Consider the following 23,161-nt stretch of genomic DNA (forward strand, 5'->3'; position numbering starts at 1 on the left):
TTACATACATTACAGAAAGTACATACAATATAAATGCTAGCAGAAAGAACAACATGGTCATAAAAAACGAACACATTCATCAGTAATAAGGTCCTCAACCTTCTGAATTGCCCTAGGCACCAAAACATCAAATTCATGAACATTTTGAAGATTGTTCCACAAATAAGGTTCAAGAACACTTTAAGCTGATTTACCTAACTCAGTTTAAAGACCAAATTAATTTCCAGAGTTAGCCATCCTTGAAACCGAGTGTGGCAACTCCTATGTCTAAAGTTTAGTAAAGATGTTAGGTACAGTCAGTGGGAATTTTTGTAAAACATTGCAATGTATCAACCTATGTGACATGTGACATCAAAGAGGGCCAACCAACTTTTTGGTAGAGAATGCAGTGGTGAGTACTAAAATTGTCACCCATAATAAAGCACAGTGCAGCTGCCTGCGTATAACTACTTTAATGAAGTGGCAGCTGTGTTTTTATTCTCAGCTCCTTAAATAACTCACATCTTTTCATCTATCCAGAGTCTTTGGAAAGTATTCCTTTCATTTTTCCACATTTTCTTGTGTTCCAGCCTTAATTTAAAATTGATTGAATTGGGATTTTTTTTGTGACGCACCACCGGTGAGCCTGGGCGCGAACCCAGAGTCTCTGGGTCCCCGGGAGGCCTTTTTACTCATTCATGAAAAATTAACATCTGAAATGCCTTGAGTCAATAAGTATTCAACCCCTTTGTTTTGTCAAGCCTGAATAAGTTCAGAAGTAAAATGGTCCTTAACAAGTTACATAATAAGTTGCATGGACTCACTCTGTGTGCAATAATATCATTTAACATATTTTTTTTATGAGTATGTCATCTCTGTACCACATACAGATCATTTTAAGGTCACTCAGTCAATTTCAAACACAGATTCAACCACAATGACCAGAGAGATTTTCCAATGCCTTGGCAAAGAAGGGAACCTATTGGTAGATTGTAATAAAACGTTTTTTTTTTTTAAAGCAGACATTGAATATCCCTTTGAGCATGGTGAAGTTATAAATTACACTTTGGATGGTGTAGTCAATACACCCAGTCACTACAAAGACACAGGCGTCCTTCCTAACTCACTTGCCGGAGTTGATGGAAACCGCTTAGGGATTGCACCATGAGGCCAATGGTAAAAACAGTTCCTGAGTTTAATGGCTGTGATAGGATAAAACTGAGGATGAATCAACAACATTGTAGTTACTCCACAATACTAACATAATTGACAGAGTGGGAAAAAAAACATGCATCCTGTTTGCAACAAGGCACTAAAGCAATACCGCAAAGAATTTGGCAAAGCAATTAACCTTTTGTCCTGAATACAAAGTGTTATATTTGGGGCAAATCCAATACAACATTACTGAGTACCACTGCATATTTTCAAGCATAATGGTGGCTGCATCATGTTATGTGTATGCATGTAATTGTTAAGGACTCTTTTTTTTTTTTCAAAATAAAAAATAAACAAAAATGGAGCACAGGCAAAATCCTGGAGGAAAACCTGGTTCAGTCTGCTTTCCACCAGACACTGGGAGATGAATTCACCTGTCAGCAGGACAATAACCTAAGACACAAGGCCAAATCTACACTGGAGTTGCTTACCAAGACGACAGTGAATGTTCCTGAGTGGCCGAGTTACAGTTTTGACTTAAATCTGCATGAAAATCTATGGCAAGACTTGAAAATGGTTGTCTAGCAGCAACCAATTTGACAGAGCTTGAAAAATGTTGGAAAGAATAATGGGACCAAGTCCATTTTATGGCAAGAATAGCTCAAATAAGCAAAGATAAATGACAGTCCATCATTATTTTAGGACATGCATGAAGGTCAGGATCTGGAAAATGTTGAGAAGTTTGAAATGTTCTTTAAGTGCAGTCGCTAAAACCATCAAGCGCTATGATGAAACTGGCTTTCATGAGGACCGCCACAGGAAAGGAAGACCCAGATTTACCTCTGCTACAGAGGATACGTTCATTAGAGTTACCATCCTCGGAAATTGCAGCCCAAATAATTGCTTCACAGAGTTCAAGTAACAAAGAAACTAAAGAAACCACTACTAAAGGACACCAATAATAAGAAGATACTTTTTTGGGCCACCATGTCTTTGTGAGATGCAAAGTATGTGAAAGGATGATCTCTGCATGTGTGGTTCCCACCATGAAGCATGGAGGAGGAGGTGTGGGGGTGCTTTGCTGGTGACACTGTCAGTGATTTATTTAAGATTCAAGGCACACTTAACCAGCATGGCTACCACAGCATTCTGCAGCGATAAGCCATCCCATCTGGGACTATCATTTGTTTTTGAACTGGACAATGACCCAAAACACACCTCCAAGCTGTGTAAGGGATATTTGAACAAGAAGGAGAGTGATGGAGTGCTGCATCAGATGACCTGGCCTCCACAATCACCCGACCTCAACCCAATTGAGATGGATTGGGATGAGTTGGACCACAGAGTGAAGGAAAAGCAGCCAACAAGTGCTCAGCATATGTGGGAACACCTTCAAGACTGTTTGAAAAGCATTCCTCATGAAGCTGGTTGAGAGAAAAATAAAGAAAAACCCTTGAATAAGTAGGTGTGTCCAAACATTTGACTGGTACTGTAAATTAGATATTTCTGGAGTTCATTTTCAATACATTTGCAAAAATGTTTAAAAACATGTTTTCACTTTGTCATTATGGGGTATTGTGTGTAAATGGGTGAGAAAAAACCCTAACGTAATCAATTGAATTCAGGCTGTAACAGCAAAATGTGGAATAAGTCAAGGGGTATGAACACTTTCTGAGGGCAGTGTATATACAAAAGTATGTGGACGCCCCTTCAAATGAGTGGATTAGTCTATTTCAGCCACACCCCTTGCTGACAGGTGTATAACATCTCCATAGGCAAACATTGGCAGTAGAATGGCCTTAATGAAGAGCTCAGTGACTTTCAACGTGGCACCATCATAGGATGGCACCTTTCCAAAAATTCAGTTTGTCACATTTCTGCCCTTCTTGAGCTGGCCCGGTCAACTGTAAGTGCTGTTACTGTGAAGTGGAAACGTTTAGGAGTAACAACGGCTCAGTCGCGAATTGGTAGGCCAAAGAAGCTCACAGAATGGGACCGCCAAGTTCTGAAGTGAGTAGTGTGTAAAACCAGTCTGTCCTTGGTTGCAACACTCACTACCAAGTTCCAAACTGCCTCTGGAAGCAACGTCAGCACAAGATCTGTTCATCGAGAGCTTGTAAACTCGCCGTCAATCGGAAGCTTCATGAAATGGGCTTCCATGGCCGAGCAGCCGCACACAAAACCTAAGATCACCATTCGCAATGCCAAGCGTCAGCCGGAGTGGTGGACTCTGGAGCAGTGGAAACGCGTTCTCTGCAATGATGAATCACGCTTCACCATCTGGCAGACCAATGGACGAATCTAAGTTTGGTGGATGCCAGGAGAACGCTCACTGCCCGAATGCATAGTGCAACTGTAAAGTTTGGTGGAGGAGGAATAATGGTCTGGGGCTGTTGTTCATGGTTATGGCTCCTTAGTTCCAGTGAAGGGAAATCTTAATGCTACAGCATACAATGGCATTCTAGACAATTCTGTGCTTCCAACTTTGTGCCAACAATTTGGGGAAGACCCTTTCCTGTTTCAGCATGACAATGCCTCCATGCACAAAGCGAGGTCGATACAGAAATATTTTGTCGAGATTGGTGTGGAAGTACTTGACCGGCATGCACAGACCCCTGACCTCAACCCCATCAAACACCTTTGGGATACATTGGAATGCCAACTGCGAGCCAGGCCTAATTGGCCAACATTAGTGCCCGACCTCATAAATGCTTGTGGCTGAATGGAAGCAAGTTCCCGCAGCAATGTTCCAACATCTAGTGGAAACCTTCCCAGAAGAGTGGTGGCTGTTATAGCAGCAAAGGGGGGACCAACTCCATATTAATGTTCATGATTTTGGAATGAGAAGTTCAACAAGCAGGTGTCCACAAATCAAATTGTATTTGTCACATACACATGGTTAGCATATGTTAATGCGAGTGTAGCGAAATGCTTGTGCTTCTAGTTCCGACAATGCAGTAATAACCAACAAGTAATCTAGCTAACAATTCCAAAACTACTACCTTATAGACACAAGTGTAAGGGGATAAGAATATGTACATAAAGATATATGAGTGAGTGATGGTACAGAGCGGCATAGGCAAGATACAGTAGATGGTATTGAGTGCAGTATATACATATGAGATGAGTATGTAAACAAAGTGGCATAGTTAAAGTGGCTAGTGATACATGTATTACATAAAGATGCAGTAGATGATATAGAATACAGTATATACATATACATATGAGATGAATAATGTAGGGTATGTAAACATTATATTAAGTAGCATTGTTTAAAGTGGCTAGTGATATATTTTACATCATTTCCCATCAATTCCCATTATTAAAGTGGCTGGAGTTGAGTCAGTGTGTTGGCAGCAGCCACTCAATGTTAGTGGTGGCTGTTTAACAGTCTGATGGCCTTGAGATAGAAGATGTTTTTCAGTCTCTCGGTCCCAGCTTTGATGCACCTGTACTGACCTCGCCTTCTGGATGATAGCGGGGTGAACAGGCAGTGGCTCGGGTGGTTGTTGTCCTTGATGATCTTTATGGCCTTCCTGTGACATCGGGTGGTGTAGGTGTCCTGGAGGGCAGGTAGTTTGCCCCCAGTGATGCGTTGTGCAGACCTCACTACCCTCTGGAGAGCCTTACGGTTGTGGGCGGAGCAGTTGCCGTACCAGGCGGTGATACAGCCCGACAGGACGCTCTCGATTGTGCATCTGTAGAAGTTTGTGAGTGCTTTTGGTGACAAGCCGAATTTCTTCAGCCTCCTGAGGTTGAAGAGGCGCTGCTGCGCCTTCTTCACGATGCTGTCTGTGTGGGTGGACCAATTCAGTTTGTCTGTGATGTGTACGCCGAGGAACTTAAAACTTACTACCCTTTCCACTACTGTCCCATCAATGTGGATAGGGGGGTGTTCCCTCTGCTGTTTCCTGAAGTCCACAATCATCTCCTTAGTTTTGTTGGCGTTGAGTGTGAGGTTATTTTCCTGACACCACACTCCGAGGGCCCTCACCTCCTCCCTGTAGGCCGTCTCGTCGTTGTTGGTAATCAAGCCTACCACTGTTGTGTTGTCTGCAAACTTGATGATTGAGCTGGAGGCGTGCGTGGCCACGCAGTCGTGGGTGTACAGGGAGTACAGAAGAGGGCTCAGAACGCACCCTTGTGGGGCCCCAGTGTTGAGGATCAGCGGGGTGGAAATGTTGTTGCCTACCCTCACCACCTGGGGGCGGCCCGTCAGGAAGTCCAGTACCCAGTTGCACAGGGCGGGGTCGAGACCCAGGGTCTCGAGCTTGATGACGAGCTTGGAGGGCACTATGGTGTTAAATGCCGAGCTGTAGTCGATGAACAGCATTCTCACATAGGTATTCCTCTTGTCCAGATGGGTTAGGGCAGTGTGCAGTGTGGTTGAATCCCGTCTGGATTACTGCAACTCGCTGTTGGCTGGGCTCCCTGCCTGTGCCATTAAACCCCTACAACTCATCCAGAACGCCGCAGCCCGTCTGGTGTTCAACCTTCCCAAGTTCTCTCACGTCACCCCGCTCCTCCGCTCTCTCCACTGGCTTCCAGTTGAAGCTCGCATCCGCTACAAGACCATGGTGCTTGCCTACGGAGCTGTGAGGGGAACGGCACCTCAGTACCTCCAGGCTCTGATCAGGCCCTACACCCAAACAAGGGCACTGCGTTCATCCACCTCTGGCCTGCTCGCCTCCCTACCACTGAGGAAGTACAGTTCCCGCGCAGCCCAGTCAAAACTGTTTGCTGCTCTGGCCCCCCAATGGTGGAACAAACTCCCTCACGACGCCAGGACAGCGGAGTCATACACCACCTTCCGGAGACACCTGAAACCCCACCTCTTTCAGGAATACCTAGGATAGGATAAAGTAATCCTTCTCACCCCCCCCCCCCTTAAAAGATTTAGATGCACTATTGTAAAGTGGCTGTTCCACTGGATGTCTTAAGGTGAACGCACCAATTTGTAAGTCGCTCTGGATAAGAGCGTCTGCTAAATGACTTAAATGTAAATGTAAATGTTGAGATTGCATCGTCTGTGGACCTATTTGGGCGGTAAGCAAATTGGAGTGGGTCTAGGGTGTCAGGTAGGGTGGAGGTGATATTTGGTGTATTTGGCTAAGGTGTACGTAAACTTCTGACTTCAACTGTTTTTATATATATATTCTGTAACAAAATGTGGAAAAAGTCATGGGGTCTGAATGCTATCTGAAGGCACTGTGTATATACACTGCTCAAAAAAATAAAGGGAACACTTAAACAACACAATGTAACTCCAAGTCAATCACACTTCTGTGAAATCAAACTGTCCACTTAGGAAGCAACACTGATGAATTTCACATGCTGTTGTGCAAATGGAATAGACAACAGGTGAAAATTATAGGCAATTAGCAAGACACCCCCAATAAAGGAGTGGTTCTGCAGGTGGTGACCACAGACCACTTCTCAGTTCCTATGCTTCCTGGCTGATGTTTTGGTCACTTTTGAATGCTGGCGGTGCTTTCACTCTAGTGGTAGCATGAGACGGAGTCTACAACCCACACAAGTGGCTCAGGTAGTGCATCTCATCCAGGATGGCACATCAATGCGAGCTGTGGCAAGAAGGTTTGCTGTGTCTGTCAGCGTAGTGTTCAGAGCATGGAGGCGCTACCAGGAGACAGCCAGTATATCAGGAGACGTGGAGGAGGCCGTAGGAGGGCAACAAACCAGCAGCAGGGCCGCTACCTCCGCCTTTGTGCAAGGAGGAGCAGGAGGAGCCCTGCCAGAGCCCTGCAAAATGACCTCCATCAGGCCACAAATGTGCATGTGTCTGCTCAAACGGTCAGAAACAGACTCCATGAGAGTGGTATGAGGGCCCGACGTCCACAGGTGGGGGTTGTGCTTACAGCCCAACACCGTGCAGGACATTTGGCATTTGCCAGAGAACACCAAGATTGGCAAATTCGCCACTGGCGCCCTGTGCTCTTCACAGATGAAAGCAGGTTCACACTGAGCACATGTGACAGACGTGACAGAGTCTGGAGACGCTGTGGAGAACGTTCTGCTGCCTGCAACATCCTCCAGCATGACCGGTTTGGCGGTTGGTCAGTCATGGTGTGGGGTGGCATTTCTTTGGGGGGTCGCACAGCCCTCCATGTGCTCGCCAGAGGTAGCCTGACTACCATTAGGTACCGAGATGAGATCCTCAGACCCCTTGTGAGACCATATACTGGTGCGGTTGGCCCTGGGTTCCTCCTAATGCAAGACAATGCTAGACCTCATGTGGCTGGAGTGTGTCAGCAGTTCCTGCAAGAGGAAGGCATTGATGCTATGGACTGGCCCGCCCATTCCCCAGACCTGAATCCAATTGAGCACATCTGGGACATCATGTCTCGCTCCATCCACCAATGCCACGTTGCACCACAGACTGTCCAGGAGTTGGCGGATGCTTTAGTCCAGGTCTGGGAGGAGATCGCTCAGGAGACCATCCGTCACCTCATCAGGAGCATGCCCAGGCGTTGTAGGGAGGCCATACAGGCACGTGGAGGCCACACAAACTACTGAGCCTCATTTTGACTTGTTTTAAGGACATTACATCAAAGTTGGATCAGCCTGTAGTGTGGTTTTCCACTTTAATTTTGAGTGTGACTCCAAATCCAGACCTCCATGGGTTGATACATTTGATTTCCATTGATAATTGTGATTTTGTTGTCAGCACATTCAACTATGTAAAGAAAAAAGTTTTTAAGAAGAATATTTCATTCATTCAGATCTAGGATGTGTTATTTTAGTGTTCCCTTTTATTTTTTTGAGCAGTGTATATATATATATATATATATATATACACACACACACAGAGTGTCTAAGGATAGTATTCAGACACCTTGACTTTTTCCACATTTTGTAATGTTACAGCCTTATTCTAAAATGTATTAAATAAATTAAAATCCTCAGCAATCTACACACAATAAATAAATACCCCATAATGACAAAGTGACGTTTTTTTTGTTATATTTGCAAATTTATTTTAAAAAAATCAAAAATACCTTAGAAATACCTCATTTACATAAATATTCAGACCCTTTGCTATGAGACTTGAAATTGAGCTCAGATGCATCCTGTTTCCATTCATCATCCTTGTTTCTACAACTTGATTGGACATGATTTGGAAAGGCACACACCTGTTCTATATAAGGTACCACAGTTGACAGTGCATGTCAGAGAAAAAACAAGCCATGAGGTCAAAGGAACTGTCCGTAGAGCTCCGAGACAGGATTGTTTGGGGTCACAGATCTGGGGAAGGGTACCAAAAAAATGTATGTGTCATTGAAGGTCCCCAAGAACACAGTGGCCTCCATCATTCTTACATGGAAGAAGTTTGGAACCACCAAAACTCTTGCTAGAGCTGGCCCCCAGCCAAACAGGGGAGAAAGGCCTTGGTCAGGGAGGTGACAAGAACCCAATGGTCACTCTGACAGAGCTCTAGAGTTCCTCTGTGGAGATGGTTGTCCTTCTGGAAGGTTCTCACATCTCTACAGCACTCTACCAATCAGGCCTTTATGGTAGAGTGGCCAAACAGAAGCCACTTCTCAGTCATTTTTATGGTATTTATTTAAGCAGGTAAGTTGAATGAGAACATATTCTCATTTACAGCAACAACCTGGGGAGTAGTTACAGGAGAGAGGAGATGAATGAGCCAATTGTAAACTGGGGATGATTAGGTGACCATGATGATATGAGGGCCACATTGGGAATTTTAGCCAGGACACCAGGATTAACACCCCTACTCTTACAATAAGTGCCATGGGATCTTTAGTGACCACAGAGAGTCAGGACACCCATTTAACACAACACCCTACACAGGGCAATGTCCCCAATCACTGCCCTGGGGCATTGGGATCTTTTTTTAGACAAGAGGAAAGGGTGCCTCCTACTGGCCCTCCAACACCCCTTCCAGCAGCATCTGGTCTCCCATCCAGGGACTGACCAGAACCAATCCTGCTTAGCTTCAGAAGCAACCGATCGCTGCAGCTGTACATAGTCTATTGGTAAATAGCCCACCCATTTTCACCTACCTCATTCCCATACTGTTTTTATACTGTTTTAAAAAAAAAAAAAAAATACTTTTCTGCTCTTTTGCACACCAATATCTCTACCTGTACATGACCATCTGATCATTTATCACCCCAGTGTTAATCTGCAAAATTGTATTATTCGCCTACCTCCTCATGCCTTTTGCACACATTGTATATAGACTGCCCATTTTTTTTTTTCTACTGTGTTATTGACTTGTTAATTGTTTACTCCATGTGTAACTCTGTGTTGTCTGTTCACACTGCTATGCTTTATCTTGGCCAGGTCGCAGTTGCAAATGAGAACTTGTTCTCAACTAGCCTACCTGGTTAAATAAAGGTGAAATATATATTTTTTTTTAAAAAGCCAGCAGTGGGATGCAGAGTAGTATGCTGCTGGCGAAAAAGTATTTAAGAACATGACAGGCACATGACAGCCCGCTTGGAGTTTGCCAAAAGGCACCTAAAGACTCTCGGACCATGAGAAACAAGATTCTCTGGTCTGATGAAACCAAGATTGAGCACATTGGCCTGAATGCCAAGCATCACGTCTGGAGGAAACCTGGCACCATCCCTATGGTGAAGCATAGTGGTGGAGGCATCATGCTGTGGGGATGTTTTTCAGCGACAGGGACTGGGAGACAAGTAAGGATCGAGGGATAGATGAAAAGAACAAAGTACAGAGAGATCCTTGCTGAAAACATGCTCCAGAGCCCTCAGGACATCAGACTGGGGCGAAGGTTCACCTTCCAACAGGACAACAACCATAAACACACAGCCAAGACAATGCAAGAGTGGCTTCGGGACAAGTTTCTGAATGTCCTTGAGTGGCCCAGCCAGAGCCCGGACTTGAACCCAATCAAACATCTCTGGAGAGACCTGACAATAGTTATACAGCAACGCTCCCCATCCAACCTGACAGAGCTTGAGACGATCTGCAGAGAAGAATGGGAGAAACTCCCCAAATACAGGTGTGCCAAGCTTGTAGCGTAATACACAAGAAGACTCATTGCTGTAATCACTGCCAAGAGGTGCTTCAACAAAGTACTGAGTAAAGGGTCTGAATTCTTATGTAAATGTGATATGTTATATTTTTATTTTTAATACATTTGCTAAAATTTCTACAAACCTGTTTTTGCTTTGTCATTATGGGGTATTGTGTGTAGATTGGTGAAAAAACAAACAAATTAATATATATTAGAATAAAGCTGTAATATAACAAAATGTAGAAAAAGTTTAGGGGTCTGAATACTTTCCGAAGACACTGTATATTTTTTATATATAATTATTGACAGATTGCTAGGGTGATGGTTTATGTGGTACATTTTGCATTTGTTTAAAGGAAGTATATGGCAAACTATTTCCATTATTTCATTGTGAATAAAAAAACATCAGCTGGCGCACACCCAGAAAAATGATTTTATGTGGAGATGATGACTAATAGCAAATAAACTATACAAATAAAGAGAGTCGCACACTCTATATATGACAATAATATTGATGAGATTAAATAGTAGTGATGAGATTAAATAGTAGTGATGAGATTAAATAGTAGTGATGAGATTAAATAGTAGTGATGAGCGATTAGTGCTTTTTGAGGTTGGTTTGATTTCAGTTCGATTAATAAATTATCAAAGTAATCGGTTTCAAATATTGTTTTAAACAATAAATGCACCGTGCATTTAACTATTATAACATTGTAACACAGAATAAAACAATTAATACAAGTTCCGTGATGGTAGTGATTGACCATTTATTTATTTAACCATAATTTATTCACATGACTTTAATAAAATATTTCAGTTGTTGTGTATAGTACATTTGTTTCATTTGATGACTTTATTATTTCATTCTAAGTCATCATCTCATCTATAAAGAGCTGCTGCCTATGCTCTCTTTCAAATCTCTATTTTGTAGTTCTTCACAGTAAATAAGACCATGCTTTTATGGCTGCTGAATACCAACTATCAATCATTTAGATCATGTAGAGACACCTCACATGCCAACTGCTCTCGAATCTCTGTCCCTCTTGCACATTCTCCTCTTGAACAGTCATCTGTCTTTTATGTAGCAAGCATAAAAGAAACACAGACCAGACAAGTAGGCGTACAAGGGATTATGGTCATTGTAGTTAATTACCACATTTCCTGCAGCATATTGGCCCGTTGAAACTACATCACACAGTTCGGGCTTGATCTGATTTATCTCTAGAGAAACTGCCACTGCGCACCTCAGCTCACAGAAAAAAACCTAAGGAAATAGAATAATTGAACCTACAACTCTCAATTAGTCGCCGAAATTGCAGTTAATGCTCAGCACTATAATATAGACATGCGATTTTTACAATATCATCATTATACAATCTCACCCGACCATGCATGCAGTTCCCACCATGTAGACTAATAAAATTGTAATTGCTGTGCATAACATATGGAATGGAATCAGTAGAGGCTGGTGGGAGGAGCTATAGGAGGACGGGCTCATTGTCATAGCTGGAATTAAAGAAATGAAAAGGTATCAAACATATGGAAACCACATATTTGACTATTGACATATTGATTCCATTCCAGCCATTACAATGAGCCCGTGCTCCTATAGCTCCTCCCACCATCCGCCACTGAATGGGATACCTTTGTATAGCCTACCTTTATTACTAAAACTGTAATGAAAATGATTGTCATTCATGTCCCATACATAGCCTACTTCTAAATTGCTCCCATTTTCCTTTGTGACCACAAACAGCTTCTAGGACTGGACAAAATACAATACTGCTTTCAACGTTCACGTTCAATATCACATTTACATTTCAAGTTCAATATGGCTTGTAAAGGTCTTCTTCTTCTTTGGTATTATGTCGGTCTGCAAACAAATGCCATAGGTGCATGCCGCCACCTTCTGCATTGGCTGTGTGTCAGCCTACTATTTTGTAGTTTGAATTCATTACACTTTGTGATAAACTACCAACTAACCCAACACCAATTAAAACCTCATCACTATTCCACTACTTTAGCCCTTTCTGATCCTGCACCAGACCAGCAGCCTGGGAGGACGGGACGCTATCGTTCTCTGCATCTACCACCACAACATCCATCCTTATTATGTTCCATTCCTGCGGTACAGTTGACAACCATGGTCATAAATGCCAACAAAACAACCTTACAGAAGTGCATGTTTTTCCTATCACTCTCTATTGACCTTGGCCTAGTCACAGGATCCTTCACGCTGGACCCATCTTCCTCTACTACTATCTTCTACCTAGCAACCTCAACCTGCTTTTCTCTCACCGGACACTTGTGATCTGCAGCACCATCGGTACCCCTACAGTTTAAACATACACATTTTCCCACTGATACTACACATTCCCTTGTCTCATGTCCTCCTAAACACTTCTCACATCTAGGAATCTCCCTCTTACACACTGCTGCCACATGACCATAAGCTTGATAAATGAAACACCGTAATGGGTTCGGGACAAAAGCTCTCACGCATCTGTCATCATCATTACACGCAGCTGCGCAATATTGAACTCCATTACTTTTTGATCACACCCTCTATAGTTGTCTGCACCTCAGTTTGATCCCTGTGTCAGCGATGATGTCGTTATTTTTCCACTGTCCAGACACTGTTCCTGTTCTGTTTCATGTCCGTTGTTGTTGTCCATGTCCGTTGTTGTTGTCCATGTCCGTTGTTGTTGTCCATGTCCGTTGTTGTTGTCCATGTCCGTTGTTGTTGTCCATGTCCGTTGTTGTTGTCCATGTCCGTTGTTGTTGTCCGTTGTTGTTGTCCATGTCCGTTGTTGTTGTCCATGTCCGTTGTTGTTGTCCATGTCCGTTGTTGTTGTCCATGTCCGTTGTTGTCCGTTGAATCTCTTTTTGCCCCCGTAAAAGGAGATTCCAAAAACTTTTTTATCTATTTTGTGCTGTTTTTACATCAAGTTTTGGTGTTTCGTGTGCAATGCTTTCAGGGTGTTATTACAAATCATTTGTAGCTTGCATCATGAGCAAAGTCATTGTAGCCTATCATTTCACTTCCCCTAACTGTGAGAACCATGCTATCCATATTACCGGAACTTCATCTTATTCTTTCTATTTCTATGGCGGATTCGCGGCTGCAATTTCTGGAAGATGACAAAACTTTGAAGATAACAATAGTTGGCAAAGTCAATGATACTGGTTTCCCCTATCCATCTGTGGCGAAGTTTTCCCTACATGCTTATGAGACATCCAGCTTCAGAACCAGCCATAGGCTAGCTGACTCATCTTTTGAATAAGGTGTAGCAACAACAGATAACATTCGTTGGCTAGATAATGTTAGCATGCTAGCTAGCTACACTGACAGCTGTCAGTGGCCTACTTGTTATTTCTACCCTCCACAATCCCACCTCCAATTCGTGAATATGGACAGTGAGCACCATAATTAATTGGACAGTGAAAATTGTTTTGTTATTTTGGTTCTGTACTCTAGCACTTTGAGTTTGAAATGATACAATGACAATGAAGTGCAGACTTTCAGCTTTAATTTGAGGGTATTTTCATACATATCAGATGAACCTTTTAGAAATGACAGCACCTTTTGTACATGGTCCCCCCATTTTAAGGTACTACAAGTATTTGTTGAATTGGATTCACAGATGTGTGTCATTAGACAGGTGTATTCATTTGTGTCGTTAGTGAATGCAGGAGAGCTGTTGATGAATAGTATTGATTCTAGACTGCTATTGCCTTTGGAGGTTGTTGTTGGGGTGTGACAACATGATGAAGACAGAATTGTCAATGCAAATTAAGCTGGCCGTCATAAGGCTCAGAAATGAATATCAATCAATCAGGAACATTGCAAAAACCCTGGGCCCGAGTCAACGGTTTGGTTCATCATTAACAAGAAAAAAACAACCGGTGAACTCAATTATGTCAAAAGACCCGGTAGACTGAGGAAGACCACTGTAGTGGATGACCGGAGAATAGTCTCTATGGTGAAGAAAACCCCCCTGACAACAGCCAAACAGATCAGAAACACTCTCCTGGATGCAGGTGTAGATGTGTCAAAGTCTACCATACGTAGAAGACTACACCAGCAGGACTACAGAGGGTACACTACAAGATGCAAACCACTGATAAGCCTGAAGAACAGAAAGGCCAGATTACAGTTAGGTAAAAAAAAGCACCTAAAAGAGCCTAAAGAGTTCTGGAAAAAGTATTGTGGACAGATGAGACAAAGATTAACATGTACCCGAGTGATAGAAAGAGGAAAGTGGAGGAAAAGAAGACATGCCCATGATCCAAAGCATACCACCTCATCCGTGAAACATGGTGGAGGGGGTGTTATGGCTTGTGCCTGTAATGGCTGCCAGTGGAACAGGCTCACTTGTCTTCATCGATGATATGACTACAGACAGAAGTAGAACAATGAATTCTGAAGTCTACAGAAATATTTTATCTGCTCAGATAAAACCAAATGCCTCAAAACTCATTGGACGGCACTTCATCATGCAACAAGACAATGACCCTAAACATACTGCTAGAGCATCGAAGGGGTTTTTGATGACCAAAAAGTGGAAAATCCTTGACTGGCCGAGTCAATCACCAGATCTGAATCTAATTAAACATGCATTTTACATGCTGAAGAAGAGACTGAAGGCAATAAGTCCCCGAAACAAGCAGGAACTGAAGAGGGCTGCAGTACAGGCCTGGCAGAGCATCACCAGGGAAGATACCCAGCATCTGGTGATGTCGATGCATCGCAGACTTCAAGCAGTCATTCATCATTGCATGCAAGGGATATGCGACCAAATATTTAAACAATGATTACTTTATTCTACATTATGTCAAACTGTCCAGTGTTTTTTGATGCCCGAAAATGGGGGGGACTATGTATTAAAGCTTCTAGAATTTATACACGGTTCATCCGATATGTATGAAAATACCCTCAAATAAAAGCTAACTGTCTGCACTTCACCCTTCTTGTCATTGTATCCTTTCAAACTAAAAGTGCTATAGTACAGAACCAAAATAATGGGCACTGTCCAATGAATTATGGTGCTCACTGTATAAGCAGCCTGCGTCCTTCTTCTTCGGTGGAACCTAAAGGACCATTTCTGCTATAGAACAGGAATTATGTTGAAATAGGGGCCGCATTGCCCTCTGGTGGGGGCCTTTAAGCCATCGTCATATGAGTTATTGCATCTGAGTTTGTTTAAAAGAGATTAAATCTCTAAAAACAGTCAATGCTTTGGAAGCCTTCTGGGGACAAAGTCTCCATTGAGTTTATGAATCAGGGTTGGTTTACTTTGGCAAGATATGTGCACACAATTATTTGAATAATTTGTCATTAACATTAATGGCCATTTAGTTCTCTCTTTGGGATTTTGGGCTCATGATAGGAGGAAATATTAAGATGATGTATGATAGGGCTGTACTGTTTCGTATCATAAAGCATAGTAAATTGTGTTCGTCTACATACAACATTCTGGCAGTCATAAATAACAAGTACCATTCATCCCAAGGTTGGACTGAAAAGTGAAACTTTTTCATCCAGCCTCCACCACCCGATGCTGTGTATGTACTGCATCAGATGAGCTCTTTATGATGGAACTATTTTGGCATTACGACATTTAGAGTAAAATGTTGCATTCTTAAAGGGATAGTTCACCTGAATTACAAATATACTTCATAATATGGATTCATGCAGGTTCGGACTGGAACCACCAGCCAATTTTTTTTTGGGGGGGGGGTGTGTGAGGAAAAAACACCAGGAAATGTTGCACACTTTTATTAATGGGCTGTTCTACTGAACAACTTGCACAGACGTTCTCAGGACCTTTTCAAATGTCCAAAATCACCTGGTCTAATGCATGCTTGTTTCATATTTCCAACTATAGTTTGGAGCCAAGGGAAACCCAGGAGACTGTTTGCCAGGAGAAAGATTTCACCCCGCCAGGAACAACACTGTGTTGCAGTAAGTTGTACATTTTGTATTTTAAAAATGTAAACCGTTGTTTAACTAGGCAAGTCAGTTACATACAAATTCTTATTTACAATGACGGCCTAGGAGCAGTGGGTTAACTACCTTGTTCAGGGGCAGAACAACATATTTTTACATTTTCAGCTCGGGGATTCAATCTAGCGACCTTTCGGTTACTGTCCCAACGCTCTAACCACTAGGCTACCTGCTGACCCTAAATCTCTACCCCCTTTAAAACTATAGCAGGAACAATGTTCTTTGAGGGGACAAATCAGATAAACAGTCAAATCATATGAGCAGAGAGCGAGGCACAAGAGGTGTGGCTTCAAATCCCACTGCTGGCACCAAATGTAAGGCAGACTAAAGAATAGATCCGTGGACACTGTGACGTCAATATTACACTCACGGGGACAAATAAAATGAAAGAGCGAAAAACCTGGCACGAACTCTAAACTGAACAACTCCCAGCAAACCCTATTCTTTATACTAGAGCCAGAGCATTCGCTATCAAAAACAAAAGTCTCACAATACAGGTCCCCCAGTAATAAGGCCTCATTTACTGATACGGGGTGTTCAAACATATTTTGCCCTGTGGGCGATGTTTCAGAAACACAAGCCTGAGCCTGCAGCTCCTGCCCAGCGGTGTGGTCGTCTGATGGAGAGCTGTCTCTATCATACCCCCTGCTGTGACCCCTGCGCCTCTTGCCGCTGTCGCCTCTTCAACACCGTCTGCCACTGCTTGAGACTGGGCCTACACTGTCCCAAGATGACCTAGACACACACACACACACACACACACACACACACACACACACACACACACACACACACATACACACACACACAACTATTCACCACAAATATATACACGCACACACACACACACACACACGCACACAAACTACCACTGAACTGTCCCCAAGAAGACCCCCTGCTCCCCTGCTCATACCAGGTGAAAGGTATGATCCATTATTGATGTAATTTGTTAAATCCACTTGAATCAGTGTAGATGAAGGGGGGGAGACAGGTTAAAGAAGGACTTTTAAGCCCCGAGACAGTTGAGACATGGATTGTGTATGAGTGCCATTCAGAGGGTGAAAGATTTGTGCCTTTGAACGGGGTATGATAGTAGTTGCCAGGCGCACCGGTTTGAGTGTGTCAAGAACTGCAACGCTGCTGGGTTTTTTCACTTTCAACAGTTTCCCATGTGTATCAAGAATGGTCCACCATGCAAAGGACATCCAGCCAATTTGACACAACTGTGGGAAGCATTGGAGTCAACATGCATCCCTGTGGAACGCTTGCTACACCTTGTGGAGTCCATGCCCCGACTAATTGAGGCTGTTCTGAGGGCAAAAGGGCGTGCAACTCAATATTAGGAAGGTGTTCCTAATGTTTTGTACACTCAGTGTATCTCTCTCATAGAGGCTGGAAGAGATCACACAGAGTGACTTACTTCACAGATATTCATGCAAAATTCATTTCGACCTCATGAATGACAGATTACATATTGTAAGGCCCACAATAATTTCCACGTGTGTATCTAGACGTTGTATGAATTCATTGTGGACATGAAACAGTATCTGTTTCATGTCCTTTCCGACATAACTATATTCAGTCTGCGTTTGTATAACTATGCACCTCTGCTAGATTCTGGGTCATGTTGATCCAATGCTAACCACAAAAAAAGAAAACATAAACTTGTGACAAACATCCTCTCCATATTTTCTTCCTCTTGAATGTTTGTTAGCCTCACTCATCCTCTTTGTATTGCTATTCTCACCAGTTATCCCTGCTGGCAAAAACATTGCTCTCTGCTCAATAATAGCTTTTGCCGCTGTGGTTACATATATTTTTAAATGACTAGCAAACTCCCCGGTGGATTAAGGTGGATAAGAGGTAGTGAGAGCTTGGGGCGAGGAAAAATAACAGTTAAGAATGCAGACAATGAGTAGTAATAATGGAGAACAACCCACAGAAATGTGTTCCAAGTGAACATAACAACAACCCCAAGCACACCTCGAAAGCACCCTGGAATGGTTCAAGAAGAAACGCTGGACTGTCCTGGAGTGGCCAGCAAAGACACCAGATCTGATTCACATCCATATCATGTGGCGAGAGCTGACAACAGCAGTTGGTGGAGGGCACCCTGTTGCAACTGATAATGTAATAACTGCCAATACTGTAATAGTGGCTAATAATGTAATAGTTGCCAATAATGTAATAATGGCCAATGATGTAATAGTGGCTAATAATGTAATACCTGCCAATAAGGTAATAGTTGCTAATAATGTAATAACTGCCAATAATGTAATAGTGGCTAATAATGTAATAACTGCCAATAATGTAATAGTGGTGAATAATGTAATAACTGCCAATAATGTAATAGTGGATAATAATACATTGCCTATAATTAAATAAGTATACTGAAAGTATTACGTGATGAAGTTTCTGCACATAACGTAATAATCCAATTATTATGACATTATGCGTTACATTATAAAGTGGTAAAAAAAAACTGCAATAGTGTAATAACTTAAAACAATAATGTAATTACTAAAATCACTCTTTCTTTAATGGCATGCCTACTAAGTGTCACACACTTGAGGAACACTTCGTTTTTTTGTTTTTATTTGCACCAAAGAAAACAAGTGATAGACAACAATACGGATAAAAACAAAATCAAACGGAGAAAAAACTGCAGGTGTGGTTGGAAGCCCACGGGCTTATATGAAAACCACACTTCAGCTTGTTTGCATTTGCATCTAGACTTGCAATGGGGTGATACTATTGCACTTAAGTATTCAAGCCCCTGAGTCAATACATGTTAGAATCACCACATTTCTTGCATTAAACTCTGTAACTGTTTTAAAGTCACCATTAGCCTCATGGTGAAACCTATGAGCGGTTTCCTTCCTCTGAGTTTAGAAGGATGCCTGTATCTTTGTAGTGACTGGGTGTATTGATACACCATCCAAGTTGTAATTAATAACTTAATTACAACTATGTACTCAAAGTAATATTCAATATCTACTTTTTTGTTTGTTTACAATCTACCAATTGGTGCCCTTCTTTGCGAGGCAATGGAAAATCTCTCTGGTCTTTGTTGTTGAATCTGTGTTTGACATTCACTGCTCGACTGAGGGAACTTACAGATAATTGTATGTGTGGGGTACAGAGATGAGTCCATACAACTTATTATGGACATTTTTACTCCTAAACGTATTTTGGCTTGCTATATCATTACCACATCTTCCAGTACTTATACGCAGAACGAGACAGAGCTCGGTTTGTTGTTTTGGAAAGTTAGTTGTTTTGGAATGTTTTGCATGTCTATTGAAAACATTTGGTTACTAGCTACTTTTTGAGTTTGGATCCCGTGACGTGGTTGGCATCAGTTGCTGGGACCATTACTATCTGTCCAGGTCTGAGGAGCTGTTTGGCATAGCAGCTAGCCTCTCTGTCATTATTGATTGTTAACAATATTTTTCTCCACCTCTCCCACACTAACTTAACAAAATTCAAACTTGTAATGCTTTTCTTTCATTATTTTTTATTTTTTTTTATGCTTGAGTACAATGGCTCACTGTTTGTTGTTGGCACTTCCTGCCTAAGATTACCCACTTAGCGAATTAAGTAATCATTAAAATAATGGCAACATCAAATGTTTTTTTCATGAATAAGCCATCTGAGTTGATGAAAGATGGAGATTTCATTTAAAGTACTCCGTTTTTTTCTATCATTCTTTCTATCATGGATCTTGGCTTCATAATACAGTTTATTCAAATTTTTGTTTCTCATTTCTCAATTTGCAGTAAGTCAGCCAGTAAGATTTGCAGCCAGACTTATTAGTCACCCCTTTTGCCCCGTCTCTTTCAACCATCCCGTTTTTCAATTCCAGTTCTAACAGTCCGTTTCTTAACAGGTGCATGTTTATCAATATTTGGAAGAAGCAATTTTATGAATGTATAACGTGCAGCGTCTGGATGCTACTCATTAATCACATCAGACCAACAAATATTTTTAACATCATCCACATAAGAGTCACCAGCAAAATCTTTTGTATGATCTCTTATACACGATTTTAGGCCCAGCTTTTGGAACTTTGTCTTTCCTGGATATAGCCACTATATTGTGATCACTGCATCCAACGTGTACGGATACAGCTTTAGAAAAAGTTCTACAGTATTAGTAAAAATGTGATCAATACATGTGGATGATTTTGTTCATGTATTGTTTGTAAACACCCTGGTAAATTGATTAATAACCTGAACCAGATTACAGGCAATGGTTACAGTAAGACGCTTCTCCTTGAGTGGACAGCTTAATGAAAACCAGTCAATATTCAGGTCCCCAAGAAAGTAGACCTCTCTGTTTACTTCACGTACACTATAAAAAATGTAATCATTGCAAGTTTGATTAGTGTGGGAGAGGTGGATAAAAAATATTGTTATCAATCAATAATAACAAACTTGACACTGACTCTATAGCCACTCCTATCTGTCATATCTTTAATCTGAGCCTAGAGGAAAGTTTTTGTCCTCAGGCCTGGAGGGAAGCCAAAGTCATTCCGCTACCCAAGAGTGGTAAAGCGGCCTTTATTGGTTCTAACAGCAGACCTATCAGCTTGCTGCCAGCGCTTAGCAAACTTTTGGAAAAATGTATTACAAATTAACAACAGACTTTCAGCATGCTTCTAGAGATGGGCACTCAACATGTACCGCACTGACACAAATGACTAATGATTGGTTTGAAAGCAATTGATAATAAGATGATTGTGGGAGCTGTACTGTTAGATTTCAGTGCAGCCTTTGATATTATTGACCATTACCTGTTGTTGAGAAAACATATGTGTTATGGCTTTTCAATCCCTGCCATATTGTGGATTCAGAGCTATCTATCTAATAGAACTCAAAGTTTTTTTTAAATGGAAGCCTCTCTAATGTCGAACATGTAAAGTGTGGTGTACTGCAAGGCAGCTCTCTTGGCCCTCTTTTCTATTTTTTTTACCAATTAACTGCCACTGGCATTAAACAAAACATGTGTGTCCATGTATGCTGATGATTCAACTATATATGCATCAGCAACCACAGCGAAGTCACTGAAACCCTTATCAAAGAGTTGCAGTCTGTTTTGGAATGGGTGTCCAGTAACAAACTGGTACTGATCATCTCTAAAACCAAGAGCAATGTATTTGGTACAAATAATTCCCTAAATTCTAGACCTCAGCTGAATCTGCTAATGAATGGTGTGGCTGTTGAACAAGTTGGGGAGACTAAATTACTTGGTGTTACCCTAGATAGATGCAATGGTTGTAAAGATGGAGAGAGGTCTGTATGTAATAAAGAGATGCTCTGCTTTTTTGACACCACACTTCACAAGTCCTTCAGAACCGAGCAGCACATCTTGCTCTTCATTGTAATTAGAGGGATACTATTAATACTATGCATTTCAGTCTCTCTTGGCTAAGAGTTGAGGAAAGACTGACTGTGTCACTTCTTGTTTTTGTCAGAAACATTGTGTTGGAAATTCCAAATTGTTTACATAGTCAACTTACTCACAGCACTGACACACACACTTACACCACCAGACATGCCACCAGGGGTCTTTTCACAGTCTCCAGGACCAGAACAAATTCAAGGAAACGTACAGTATTATACAGAGCCATGACTGCAGTGCATGGAGCTCCCTTTCATTTTATAAAGCACAAGTGAACAGCAGACCTGGTTTCAAAAAAACAAATAAAGCAACACCTCACGGTACAACACCATACTCACATGTATGTGTAACTGATAGATGCACAAGCACACACACTACATGTTCATGTTTTTACGTGTATGTAAATTGTGAAGTATTTTGTCTGTAATGTCTTTTTCCTTATGTGTCGGACCCCAGTAAGACTAGCTGTCAACATCGGCGTCGGCTAATGGGGATCCTAATAAATCAAATCAAATAACAAAGTGGTTGAATACTTATTGACTCAAGACATTTCAGCTTTACATTTTTCATTCATTTGTAAAAAAATAAAATAAAAAAAAAATGTTTTAAAAAGTTAAATAAAAAAACAAAAAACATAATTCCACTTTGACATTATGGGGTATTATGTGTTGATCAGTGACAAAACATCTCTATTCATCCATTTTAAATTCAGGCTGTAACACAATAAAATGTGGGGGAAAAATTAAAGCTGTAGACACTGTCGAAAGGTACCATTATTATTAAGAGACAAGCTAACAGCAGAGCTACGAGCTACTAAGGCTAGAGTCCTTAGATAGACAAAGTAGAAGAACCTACTGAATGGGTCCACTCACAAGTAGTAGTTGAGCTAAACAAGCATGTGAAAAGGGAAGTGTTTCAGCTGCCTACCAGGGGGAGATATTCAGGGACATAGCAGGGGCTAAATTCTTCTCAAGCTAGATCCCTCCTCAGGGTTTTGGCAGATCAATCTAGACAAGGAGAGTACTTTGTACTTTCAACACTCCTTTTGCTAAGTACTTATTTAAAAAGGCTCCAGTTTGGTCTCACTTCAGCACCAGAAGGCGTTCATAGGACAGTCCAACAGTGTGAGTGTGCACAAATATGGGGTCAGACCCTTGAATACACAACACAAGGTTGAAAGCAGCATTTGATCTAGCCAGAGCTAATGGGCTAAAGCTAAACGCGGACAAATGTGAATTCAGAAATAACCTACTTGGGTGAAAACTAACATGTGAAGGTGTTCAGATAGACCCGAGCAAAGTGACAGGCATCAAGAACATACCCCCGTCTACCGACAAAGAGGGTGTACAAAGGTTCTTCAGTATGGTTAACTATGTGGGCAAATGTGTATCTAATCAGGCAACTCACACACTGATGAGAAGACTATGTTGGAGCGGTGTTGGAACAGTAACCACCAGAAAGAGTTTGAGGAGCTCAAGGCATTAATCATAACGGCTCCAATACTGAGGGTTCGACAGTGTGATGAAAAGCGCAAAGCCAAAAGCTCAGCAGATGCCTCTAAAGCAGGTTGAGGGGAAGTGTTGTTACAT

At 41.8% G+C, this 23,161-nt stretch overlaps 1 protein-coding gene across 1 annotated transcript; it reads left to right on the forward strand.

Moving 5' to 3' along the window:
- Window positions 1-13,572: 13,572 nt before the first annotated feature.
- asip2b (agouti signaling protein, nonagouti homolog (mouse) 2b) lies at window positions 13,573-19,103 on the forward strand. The gene is made up of 3 exons (XM_065013893.1): window positions 13,573-13,579; window positions 16,051-16,124; window positions 16,741-19,103. Exons 1-3 carry the CDS (start codon window positions 13,573-13,575, stop codon window positions 16,906-16,908), a joined length of 249 nt encoding a protein of 82 aa, XP_064869965.1. The 3' UTR covers window positions 16,909-19,103.
- Window positions 19,104-23,161: the final 4,058 nt, after the last annotated feature.

The sequence above is a fragment of the Oncorhynchus nerka genome, linkage group LG9b (assembly GCF_034236695.1).
Source record: "Oncorhynchus nerka isolate Pitt River linkage group LG9b, Oner_Uvic_2.0, whole genome shotgun sequence".
Lineage (NCBI taxonomy): Eukaryota > Metazoa > Chordata > Actinopteri > Salmoniformes > Salmonidae > Oncorhynchus > Oncorhynchus nerka.